Source organism: Atractosteus spatula, chromosome 6, assembly GCF_055471065.1.
Source record: "Atractosteus spatula isolate fAtrSpa1 chromosome 6, fAtrSpa1.hap1, whole genome shotgun sequence".
Classification (NCBI taxonomy): domain Eukaryota; kingdom Metazoa; phylum Chordata; class Actinopteri; order Semionotiformes; family Lepisosteidae; genus Atractosteus; species Atractosteus spatula.
Window position 1 is genome coordinate 52,721,618 of NC_142711.1, and position 12,623 is coordinate 52,734,240.

The window sequence follows — 12,623 nt, forward strand, 5'->3', positions numbered from 1 at the left end:
GACAGACACCTGTCACTGCCAAAGACAGAAGGGCTCTATAGTCCTGCCAGCCAGGAATCCGTTAGCTCAAGTGTTACTAAATCCTAATAACTGGCAACTTCTATTATCTTCTGGTATCCATCTCAACCTAATTATAAATCTAAAGCCTTTGTGTGTCCACACCTATTATAGTAAATAGGAATGAGTAAGGTTAGAAATATGGATTTGTTTTTTAAAATGCACTTTTTTTAGCACTGTTTTTTCTCAAAATTGATTTTTATGAAGATATGTGGTTGGTAAACTCAACAATGTGATACCCCTTTACTTAGAAAACTATCTGGCGAAGGAACACTTCTATAAATCTACAGCAGGTAATTGTGAACTCATCTAAATTATACCCCAGAAATAAAAAGAGTCCAGAGGACTAGAAAAGCTGAGCCCTGCACCTAGCCGACTCTACTCCCTACATTCAGAAAATCACTCTGTGCCATTCAGTGACTGCCTGAATTCCAAACAGAGATCTGCAAGACAAGGTTATTACAGATGATGAGTCACTGTGGAGTTATTCAGTGTCCAGTTCTGGTACTAGGTATACTGAGTTCATACTGGTTTCATTTAACGCGTTTGTGATGCTGTTATAGTAGCTTCCGTAAGAAGTAATCAAATAAACAGCAACAGCTGTACTTTAAGTGCAGTTTAAATATAGCAATTACTTCGTATACAGGCCCACAAAGTTTCCTGAAGGCATGTGTTGTTTTTTAATATACCTCAATAAATATCCTTATATAATAATGGATAATGAAATGACATGGCAATATTATGATCTACACTCTCCTGCACTGTACTTCAACATTTTTCTTTGGAAATATAATGGTAGAGAGAACCCTAGCCTTAACCTCTGTAGTGTGAAACAGCATAAGGAAAGTAAAGAAAGCAGCATGAAGTAAAGAGGAGAATCTTTGTTCTCCAGGAATGTAAAATGTCCCTTAAAAAGAATGTTTTATTACAACACCTTAGCAAAGTACAAAAGCTAACTATAACTGGATTCTGTTGTACAGTTGATCTAGAAAGCTCATCTGTTTAGTTTAACAACAGTTAATTGTTTGCAGCGATATTCCAAACATTCCAGTGAAACGGCACATTCTTTGTTTCTACAACACGTTACTCTTATTTGGTCCTTTGTGTACCCTATAAGGTGTTCTTTCACTACACAAAAAATGTTCATAGCATTTTGAAGTAAACCCTGTTGCTTGATACCAGCACTACAGCAATTCAATTTCTTAAAACAGGGCATATTGTGCACGGAAGCCTTGTTTCATTGACTCCTTTCAAGAAATCGATAACCACACAAAGACAGATACACAAATTATTAAACTGACTACATATTCATCTAAGAGAATACTATTCATCTATATTCATTTGAGATAAAACTGTGGACCAACACTGAGAATAAGGTTTTTTTCTGCTTAAGTAACCTGGGAAAATTAAATAATGCTTTGTTGCTGACTAGAAATAACTATTAAATGTCTGGCGAGGCTGCAAAGCTAAAAAATTTAAATATCAAGAGAAGCCATCAGTATACCGAATACAGACTTTGGGGATTAATTATGACATTTAAAAGCAAGGGTGGTGACAGTGTAATGGCAGTGTAACCAGGGCTCTGGGATGGCATAGTGTAAATACAATATAGCAGAGCACTACAAACTTCATATAGCGAATGCTTTATGTGTACTGCCAGCTCACAATGGAAAACCAATTACCGAAGAAGTCAGCAAAAGGATCTCGTCCTCCGAAGAATTCTCTAAACACATCTTCTGGGTTGCGGAAAGTGAATCCAAAGCTGTCACCATTGTGATAGTGCCCTCCTGTGAAAAAAGAAAAGGTTTGTAAAGACTGATTTGCAATGGCATTGGTCTGATGCAAGGGACCTAGAAAAATTCTGAAATTGCAGCGGTTAAAAAATAAAGTGCAGGGTAAGGGCTATGCATTTAGAATTAAGAAAACCTTGTCGGTACAGAAGGGCAAAGGGCAGCCTAAGTAGTATATATAGAAACATAGACGGGCAATGCATTGAATGTAGGCCATATAATTTCTTTAAAACAACAGAAAACCGAGTGAACTATGATTTAACTTTTCAAACAGTGCTCAATAATAAAAAAAGTGGTGGAATTCAGCTACATGACACATACTGTAAGACTATTACAGCTAAATTTTGAGCTAGTCTTGGAGGCAACATCCAACTACACAATAAACTTCTGAAAAGTAGTAGCCCAACAGGATGGGCAGTGGATACAATAGCCTGCAGTGGTGGAAGCTGAAGCCATCGTGCGCCTTTCACATAAAAATCACATAAAACTTCAAAAACAAACATCTCTCAGACAAAGTTCATTTCTCTGTTTGCGCCACTGGAGAAGTCTCCCACATTACATATTCCCTCCTGCAGTGTCCACCAGCTCAAAAACAGATGTAACATACCTCCTCCGTTCCCACTTAAGCCTTCTTTACCATAGCGATCATAAATATTCCGCTTGTTGGCTGGAAGATAAGAGAGAAAACGTAAGTTAGCACTTCACTACCTGATGAAGTAAACAGATAATATTTACAATGATACCCACTAGTGCTCCATATCCTGGCCATGATTTTAGTTACTTCAAATATACCTGTATAAAAGCAGAATGTCTGGCTGTGATGGACATAGAGCACAGGTACAGAGCTTCCTTCTCCGGAATGGATACTCAGAACTAAACGAGGCGTTGCTGTGTTAAAAGCACACCTTCTGACTCAACATTTCAGCATGTGTAACATTTTACAGCACACTCAGCACAGGCTGTAGTTATGCATTCAGGTATTATTTATGCTAAAAGCAAAATGCAATGAAAAATGACATGCAAGCTCTGAGCCAACGAGAGTGTGGCATGTGCATGTTGACTGCACAGGCAGAGCCATTTATAATCACTCATCAAAAGAAATCTCAAGCCACCTCCATGATGAACCACAGCCTGACCCCAGGATTATCCACTGACAGTTTGAACAGTCAGTTCTTAGGCTTGTATAAAGAATTAATGCATTTCTTCTGTAACTAGAAGTTAAAAATAAACACTTCACAAAATTGATTTTTAATCATATTCTATTGGCTCCGGCTCCCCCTGCAACCTTGAACTGCATGGAGTGGTGAGAAAATGGATGGATAAATGATTAATTTATATTAGTAATGCCATTACCGATACCCCAATGAAGACGTCGTACATCACTAGCATGTAGGAAACGGGGCTCCTAGGAACACCGCTCCATTGAACCCTGGCTATAGTTGCTTCTATTAGTGCCAATTTCCACAGCTTCCTTCTCAGGAATGCATACTCAGTGCCAAACAAGGCGCTGCTGTATTAAAAGTATACCTCATTTTAACATTTAACTGACTGTGCTTTACAAATGTTTTGTTCCATCTTCCCTTAGTCATAATTCCATAATTTTACAAATTACATGACTGACAGGTAAAGCACCAATATTTTAGAATGGGCACATTCACTTACATAATGCTAAGGAAAGTCATGTAACGAAGGGTTTTAATTTTTCATGTACAAAATGAAGTTTTCCATTTGAATGGTAAATCTTCCCCATTTCAAAACGTCAAAGTCACATATAGTTCTAAAAATGCTATTAACATCTCAGAACTGTTTAAACCTTTGTAAATGTAGAACAAATCAGTCAAAACCACCTGACAGAGAAGTGTTACTGGAAAAAGAGAAAGATTAAGTATGTCAGCAAAGACCGATGTAAAGGTAAGAATAAAAAAAATCCCAATTAAATGGTTTCACAGAATAACCCATCTTTTTATCTTACACCTACCATTCCTGAGGAAATTTCACTTGCTACAAATCAACCTGCTAGTGCACTCCTGTCTCCCTATCATGAGAAAGTTTTTTGTATCCTTCATTACTTCAACCTCCGTGGATTCATCATCACATGATACCTCTGCTCACAAATTTGGACATTATGCTCCCAAAAAAAGTTCAGAAAGCCTCATGAACAGTGTTACATGATGTGATATGCCAATCATTCTGAAAATACTATCGTGGGAAAATCTGTTGCATCATTTTACCTCACTAAAAAGAGAAAAGAATAAGTACATTACTTAAAGATGCACAGGGTGCCAGCATCACTGTGATCATGACAAGGCGACTCATTAGGACTGTATAAGCTGTTATTCATTTACCTGCCTGCAATTACTGCCTTAACGAACACAACTAATTTGTATTTTAATACCTCATGCATCCTGAGACACTTATTCAGATGAAGAACAAGAAGATCACTTTATTGGCAATATACAATTTCTTGTATTAGGAATTTGTCTTACCCCAACTTGCTCTCCATGAGACACAGACAGGGAGAGAAGTTTGGGGTCAGAGAGCAGGGTCAGCCCTTTATACGGCACCCCTGGAGCAGTTGGGGTTAAGGGCCTTGCTCAGGGGCCCAACGGAGTAGGATTCCTCTGCCGGCCGTGGGATACGAACCGGCAGCCTACCAGCCACAGGCGCAGATCCTTAGCCACAGAGGTCAGATAGAACAGGACCATGAACTCTCTAGTGTAAAAAAAACCCTTGATCTTTACATGATGCAGTTTGAAAAGAGATGTGCCATACTGAAATCAAGCCAACAAATTGCAAAAAGTCATTTGCAACATGGAAAAAGGTCAAGGGGTATCAAAAACCTTCACTGAAGTTTGGGTTTCCTATTAAAAATTGACATTAAACAGACGGGAAACCTATTCAAAGCAGATTAAGTACCGAGATGAAATCACACCTACCATCTGACAGAACTTCATATGCTTCTGAAAGTTCTTTAAACCTCCTTTCTGCTTCGTCCTTATTGTCGGGGTTCTTATCAGGGTGCCACTTCAGGGCCAGTTTTCTGTACCTGAAATTTAGAGAACAAAATGCAGGTCACAGCACAGCAGCAGCTCTGGATTCTTCTGTAGGCCAGTTCTGCTTGCCAACCCTGTACCTACTGTATAAAGCTAACTGAATACAGGAGCCATATCGGAACATGCAGAATTATTTCTATCACTATTGCACGGAATGAGGTATGATACAGTTACAATATGTTCCTTGCTTGCATTCAAGACTTCATGCACCAAAACAAAGATAGCAACTTAATCAAGGGTAGCATCTCCATATGCAGCTTTGAATTTCTCTCAAATTGATACATTCACAAACACCACATGGCATGCAAAAATGCCCTTCAGACTAGTGAAGTCTGGTATTTGACTTTTACAGCCACAATAATGCAGATACAGCAAACATACTGCTATGTTTGCTATGATTGCTAGACCTTTAAATTTCTGTATCTATATGCATCAGTTAGACACTTCTTAAGCTGAAACAATAACCAGACTTAAAAAATTCTAATTCATTTAGATTTGTACACATATTGACTCTATTATACTAGTGCTAAAGTTAGAAACTATCCGGACAATGAATAAATTTTCAGCAAAATAGCCCAATATATTCAGCAGTCAATGAACTGATTTGGTATAAATTCCAGTAATATCGTACCAATAAAAATACGTCATATTGAAAACGACAGTTATCATAAATGTCCAATATTATATTCATTGTTATGAGTGTTACTGATGTTTTTTACTGTATAAGCCATTATTATGTATTGTATTCGTTATTTAACCATGTTGCTTAGTAAGAGAAGCTGCCATCTGTACTCTAACTTTCTTTACAGAAGAGTGGAAGTGACAGCTTAATTCTTACTATATCAGCTAATTTACTGGTAATAGGGTTGTTGGTGATGGATGAAATTAAGTTGAGGGTACTACCACCATAATATTTGAGGTACATCTCTATGGTAACAGATCATTCAAACGTCTCTAAACTACTGTTTAATATTATAATTTCACAAACAATAATATACTAACACTCAAACTATATTTAATGCACTTTACAATGTAAGTTTGTCTAACCACTATTTAAAAATATTGCATCAAGAATAAACAATTCATAATAAATTTGCATCATTTTGTATCTTTATAATCTGGAAAATTTGTTTATACTGGTCATACAGCAGTCAACATACATACAATACATTTAGATTTATCATAATGAATTTGTGTCATTCAGCAAGTAGCATTTTTAGGCCCCTAAAACATTTAGGACTGAATAATGTGGTATTCAAATTCACAAACCATTATTTGCAGTTCTCCACATCCAAAAACGTTTTAAAAAAAAGTTTAAAAAAAAACACTGAAGGTAATTAGCTTTATCAGTTTGAAAAATGAAAACAGGCCATTTGTTTCAATAAAAACAGCCGGGAAATACCACAGACAGCTGTGCCAAGATGGAACAGAGCACGAAGAGTTCTAGGAAAACCACCTGACACCCGCACCCCATCTGAGGCACAAGGACTACAAGTTCTTAAAACTGAGCTAAGCCATTCAAGGAAAGGGTCCTGATGACAGCTCCCAAGATGTATTTTGCCCTTAACCTATATGTAATAAATTTCTAAGAAAAAAAAGAATAATTTAAATTTGAAATCTATACGTTTAAGTCTACAACAAAAGTGGAACAGAAAGTATTAAATTTAAGTCCACGTGAATCGGACAAGAACTAGCTTTTGTTTCAATTTAAATCAACAAGAGCAAACCAGAGAGATAATGCAGGTCTAAGGTTGCACCATAGGCTGACTGTCAAAAATCCTGCCATTCGGCGCAATTTCTGTTTACACTAGCAAACCGCTGAGCCTGCAGAGCGAGGCCACACTGTGACCTGATGCAGGAACGGTCAGGAATAGGAGTACAAAAAGGGATTTGCCTTTTCATATTGCTTTCTTTTTCACTGTCTCTTTTACCACAGGCTCTCAGCAGGTTAAGAACGCCAAGCTTCATTGAAAACGTCCTTCAATCCACCCAGAAATGATGACCTTAACAGGTTTGCCTTTTTTTATACACAGAAGAGAGCCTTTGAAGTGGCATAACAGTGGCAAAAAAAAAGACATGCATTGTAATGACTGTGCAAAATCCCCTTTTAGAAACATTGAATGTGCTTTAACAATTGAGCTAAATCCTTTAGTGCTCAAAGACTTAAATGTTGTCCCAGCAGGTAAGCAAATTAGCATGAAAGGTTGCCTATCCCAACAGCACACGAATGAATGTCAGATTTGTTTTTCATGCAACAATCTAGACCTGTATTATGTTGCAACCTTTTACAAGGATTGAAATTGAACTTCCTAGCACACCAATGCAAAAACTAAAAGTAAGCAATAGGTCACCTTCACATAAACCGCAAGTTTTAAAACATGCTACATTGGTAACAGTTTCAATTAGCATGTCAGTAAAAGCCCAGTACTTTCCATATACTGAAGAAAATATTTGATCCATTCAGTAAGTACCAGATTAGGTTTTATTTAAATATGTGGGAATCTCATTACTGCAAACTAACAGGTCCCTTAAGAACTCATGTGCAGATGTGTGTGTAGACACTTAATTTTAACCAAAAGAAGAAAAGTCTCCAGTCATGAAAAGATAAGTTAAAAAGTACCAATTCCAAGATTCAATATGATAAAAAAAACAATTTAATCAGCATGTAAAACGCAAAGTAAGGACATCTAGACAGAGGCTGTGATTAGCGTATTAGACAGCTCGCATAAAACACCTTCAAAACAACCTTCAACGGTTCTCTCCACTTTTAAATTCCAAATATAGAAGCTTTCTACTTTGTTCGAGTGAAAACTTTCATCAGTTCTACATCCATGTTGTTGCTTTACAGATTCACACATTCAAAACTTTTCAGGAAGGAACAAATTTTGCTATGGACTGTTTTTAAGAGTAACATTGTTATAGTCATGCATATCTGTTCACATTCATATTAGTTTTCCATTTTGAATTAAAACATTATCACAAGAGTCATATAAGATTGTATTCAGAAGAGTTTAAGACACCCTGCACCTTAATTTTGTATTTATACTGCCACTACACTCACTTGCATTTAGTATAAAATTAGGTCATGACATCTTTTGCAACTGATTGATAGTTTTTACAAGCGTTAAAAATAGATGCCCTTTCTGGACATGAGTACTTACGCTTTTTTGATATCCTCTTGAGAAGCAGTTTTCTGCACTCCTAAAATCTGGTAATATTCCACCATCTTTCCGTAAAGCCTTTGTTTTAAACTGCAAAACAAGAAAATGCAAGTCAGATAAAACGCCTGAAACTAACAGACAAAAAGGGTTATTTTACACATTTGTGACCACTAAACACTGAACTGAGTAATTCAGTGTTTCTCAGTTCTTGTCCTAGGGGACCCTTCTGTCTTCTGATTTTGGCTCAAGCAGAGTTCTTTAGTAATTTTAGGATAAGCAATTTCAAAATTTCTATTTGAGGCCTATTTTTACATTTCCTTGGGCTCTTACAAGTTGAACAGGATTCATTATTGCTATTAACCCTCTATTAACTGGTGAATTTCAGAGTTATGCTAATGGAGGTGGGTCAGCCAAAACGTAAATGTGCTTTTCCTATTGCTTGTCATACCCACCCATGTTTGTTCATCATAAAAAAAAGATTGAAGAGTTAAATAAGGCAGCAAACTTATAACTAGTGCTGAGGAGAGACTGCATAAAGTTCTGTAGGAAAATGTTGAAACTAATGTACTACAGCTATGTTTTTAAGGTCAGAGTGCAGGAAAAAAATCTAAACAAGCAAATAGATCAGCAGATGCCCCAGATGCCCCAGATGCCCCAGATGCCCCAGATGCCCCAGATAGGACAAAAACCAGCAGATACAGCAGTTCTTTGGGACCAGGATTGAATACTACTATAGTAATGGAAGAGAGCAAAACCATCACATCTTTGGGCACAGTAGCAGTCAACAGAATATGTGACAATACATGGGATTATATGGTCATGTAACATGTCCTGTATAACACTGGACATTTATCATTATCCTGGGTGACTAAGAAAGAGAAAGTGTTTGTGCATGTACACTCTTCATGGGGGAGGGTCACAATGCTCCTGTATATGTACACACTACACACCTGCAAGTAGCAGAAACACATTTTTGTGGGGTGTACATTCAGCTTCAATCCATACAATTCAACATCAATGACATTCCTGCTTTTGAGTATCTAGGTCAACACATTCAATGAAAAGAGATTCCCAATATAGGACATTCATTGCAACCAAAACTACTCACCTTGGAATGTACCAATTAAAAATAAAAGCAAGCATTAAACAGGAAGACTGACTCGTGGGAGACTCCACTGAATAACAGGAAAATAACTTTCTGAACAATAACAGGACAACTGATAACGTGAGGAGGAATTCCAATCACAGCTAACTGTATAAACTCAAAAAGCAAACTTATTTCTGTTGAAATGCGCACCTCCAGAGGCTGGAAACTGCTCTGGCAATGAAGTGCACAACATTGGCCAAATTTCTGTTCCATTGCTCATCATACACACTTCCAGCTCCAGCTCCTATTGCACACAAGACAAGTAGTGGCTTGACATCCCTCTGTCTTTCACCTCTGGTTTCCTCCGATATCTCTTTCGCTGCAGCTGTGCTGGACTTAGCTTCTAACAAGGATTAGACTTTGGAGTACTAATATTTTATGACAAACTTCTAAATACTTTATAAACATCCTATATGCAATTATTTGTATTCAATATTCAGGCTATGTTACATGACAGTGTCAATCCTTTGTATTAGAAAGTTGCCACTGCCTTAGTCGCAGTAATACTTGCTGTCCAGTTTCATTATTTATAAGTGTGTGGTAACGCATCTTTATTGAACATGTTCAAGCAAAAATAATTCACACTCACTTCAAGGGGAGATTTCAAGCATATGCTTCTCAAACTGCCTTTATCACAAAAGTCTACACACAAGGCACTGAGAAACGGAACACACACTGTTCACTAGAAACAGTTCAAAGTGAAAAGTGAAGCCTCCGAAATCACAGATAGGAGCACGGCAACAGTTCATTAATTGTGTACACTTGAGACTGAGCATGGATCACCAGGCTCGAGTCTTTCCCATTTTACTTTGTTTTGGTTTGAAAGATGTAATAAAAGACAAACGCATGTGCAGGCATACATAGTGGAAAACAGTTTCCGAAATGAACTCGGACTAGCTTATAAACAAAATGGTTCTTAGCTTACGACAATATGGTTTCTGATCAGCGTTGGATAATCTTTGAGCATTTATACATTTAGAAGCACCAGTTATAATAGACTGTCCAATGTGGAACCAACAAACTGCCATTAAGATCTCATTCAACATCATAGACTCCTCTACCCACTCAGGAGAGAACGCAACACTCAGACATGGTCCTTCTGTACTCGCAGCTAGAGTCATCTGCCCTGTTCAGAAGGGCTACGTACCTCACTGACCTCACCGCAGGTGCCCAGCAAGTCACAGAAGTCGTTTACTGAAAAGCTGAGAGACACCTGGCTGATTCGCCCTAACTACGCCCTGGAAGCTCTCCGACAATCCCAGTCACAGGACCAGAGCACAGCCCTAGCTTGGACCAGCAGCGCTCATATTTTTCAATTTCACATCGTACAAACAATGCGGCGAGTTTATAATGTTGGTTCATCAGGATCAACTGCTTTTTCCCCAAAGAAAAATCCCTCATCGGAGCTCACAGTTCACCTTTGTGTTCAGACGGGACTTCCCCCTACTCAGAGTTCCTAAGTACTTGAGTGCTCGTACCTAAGAATAACTGCAATTATTATAATGACATTAGTATTTTAATTTACTTCCCAGAATTTATATTTAGCTAAAGTCTCACTGCTGGTCACTTAACACGTGATTAAAGCACTAAATTCTGTCACTCACTCCCCCAGTTTATGTAAATTCCAGCATCTCATCACCTAATCACAGTGCAAAGAAGCTACTGAAGGCCAGGGATTTTAGTGTGCTGGCAGCTGCCGAGAGCTTATCGGGATCTGTACAATGCTGTTACTCTGTACTGCGCTACAAAAATTGTAAGGTACCTTACAGAACGTATTACAGACTTGTGGGGAGAATTTCATTTAGAAGCCAGGCTCAACAAAATCTATATTTTTTACAACTGCACTTGGTCTTCAATGCTTTACACAGTTTTGGCTCTAGTCCGGTCTTGGTCTCAAAGTTTGGTCTTCACTAATACTAATAATGTAGGCTGCACCCTGTACAGTTAAGGTAGTTGGGCCATTTGGCTCCACAGTGTTTGTTCATGGTGGAAAACCCTGTGCTTCTCCTTCATTATATCATCACTCATAAACGGACTGACCTGAATTGCTCAGCGAAAGGCAGCACTTGCAGTCAAACTCATTCATTAGTTATAACTCGTCACAAAGTGTCCACGCTACAATGTCTGTGAAGGTCTACAATGTCAACAAGGTCTGTGAAGTGATAAGTTTAAGTTTTAGTAACCCCCCAAAAATGTTGTAAGGATAGGAATGGTAACGTTAACATTAGCACCAGTGAAGAGACCACTGGCCATATGGCAGATGACTGCATTAAGCAGTTTAATCTGCCATCGGGACAGCAGCCAGTTTCAGCATTTCAAATGCTGCAGCAGAAACAGCTGGCAATGGGCATTTTCCTTATTTGCTAAAAAATATAATTCCAGTTGATCGATTTATGTAGACCGTTGGATCTAGCAAGTCAACGTCAACTTTAGTTCAAGCATCCCTTTTTACACTGCCAGTGGTACTAGACAGACCTACAGTATTATTACTACTGAGCTGAAGAAAGAGGAACTTGGTGAGTCAACATACAGGGAGAAGGAAGAAAAACACCCCAAGTCAAAGAAGCTTCTAACCAATTACTACACTTTCAAATAGTTTAATGTGGGGAAACTTTGGCCTATTTTTGTAATGACAGTTTGAATCTATACTGCGGAATACTGTTTGAATCTATACAATTTCAGTAGATAAACAATGTGGAGCCAGATTACCCACTACTTTAACTGTAAAATGCACACTTTACATCAGATGTTGAGATGCAAAATAAATGTACATTGGCCCGTTAATCCAAATTGAAACTTCTTAAAAATGAATCAAGTTTCTGGGAACATTAAAACAGTAGTATCCCACTAATAATAAGGTTCTCTATTTTACTGTAAGCATCTATCAGCTCCTTAAAGGGGTATGTAATTGTGTTATTTTTGTATTTCACTAGTAACTAATGTTGACATCATTGATACCAGAAATTACACTAAAATGTTTTATTATTGTTCAACTTTAGCTAAAGACGTCCAACAATCAGTTATCGGCAAAATCTTCAGCGTTTACCCCACAGTGTCAACCAGATCAGTGTTCACCAGATCTGTTCTCTCCTAAACAAGTACATATTTTAATTGTGTACATAGACCAAAATGAGCTTTCGACAAATATTAGCATCTGCAAAAGGTAGCCTAAATTTAAGTAGAAATTGGTGCTTTCATGAAGGGTAAAAAGAATCTCAACTCTCAATTTAAGTCGGCCTTTGGAAAGTCTAAAATCCATTCAATGAAGCGTAAAACAAAACTTTAAATATTAAGGAATGGCAAAACTGTACTAGTTATCATAAGAGATCACCAAGCAGTCCAGCTCCAACAGCAAGTTATAATAAGGCAATTCAGTGTTGAGTTCTACAGCTGCATAGTGTAGGTTTCTAGAAAA

At 37.7% G+C, this 12,623-nt stretch overlaps 1 protein-coding gene across 3 annotated transcripts in view; it reads right to left on the bottom strand.

The window, feature by feature from the left end:
• dnajb6b (DnaJ heat shock protein family (Hsp40) member B6b) overlaps positions 1–12,623 on the bottom strand; it is a 49,911-nt gene that overhangs the window by 20,390 nt on the left and 16,898 nt on the right. For all 3 annotated transcript variants that reach the window (XM_088919604.1, XM_088919606.1, XM_088919607.1), the window contains 4 exons: positions 8,062–8,151; positions 4,784–4,893; positions 2,455–2,514; positions 1,740–1,844 (listed from right to left, as the gene is read on the bottom strand). In XM_088919604.1, coding sequence (XP_088775730.1) covers positions 1,740–1,844; positions 2,455–2,514; positions 4,784–4,893; positions 8,062–8,126 — 340 coding nt within the window. In that variant the 5' untranslated portion in view covers positions 8,127–8,151. The remainder of the gene's footprint in view (positions 1–1,739; positions 1,845–2,454; positions 2,515–4,783; positions 4,894–8,061; positions 8,152–12,623) is intronic.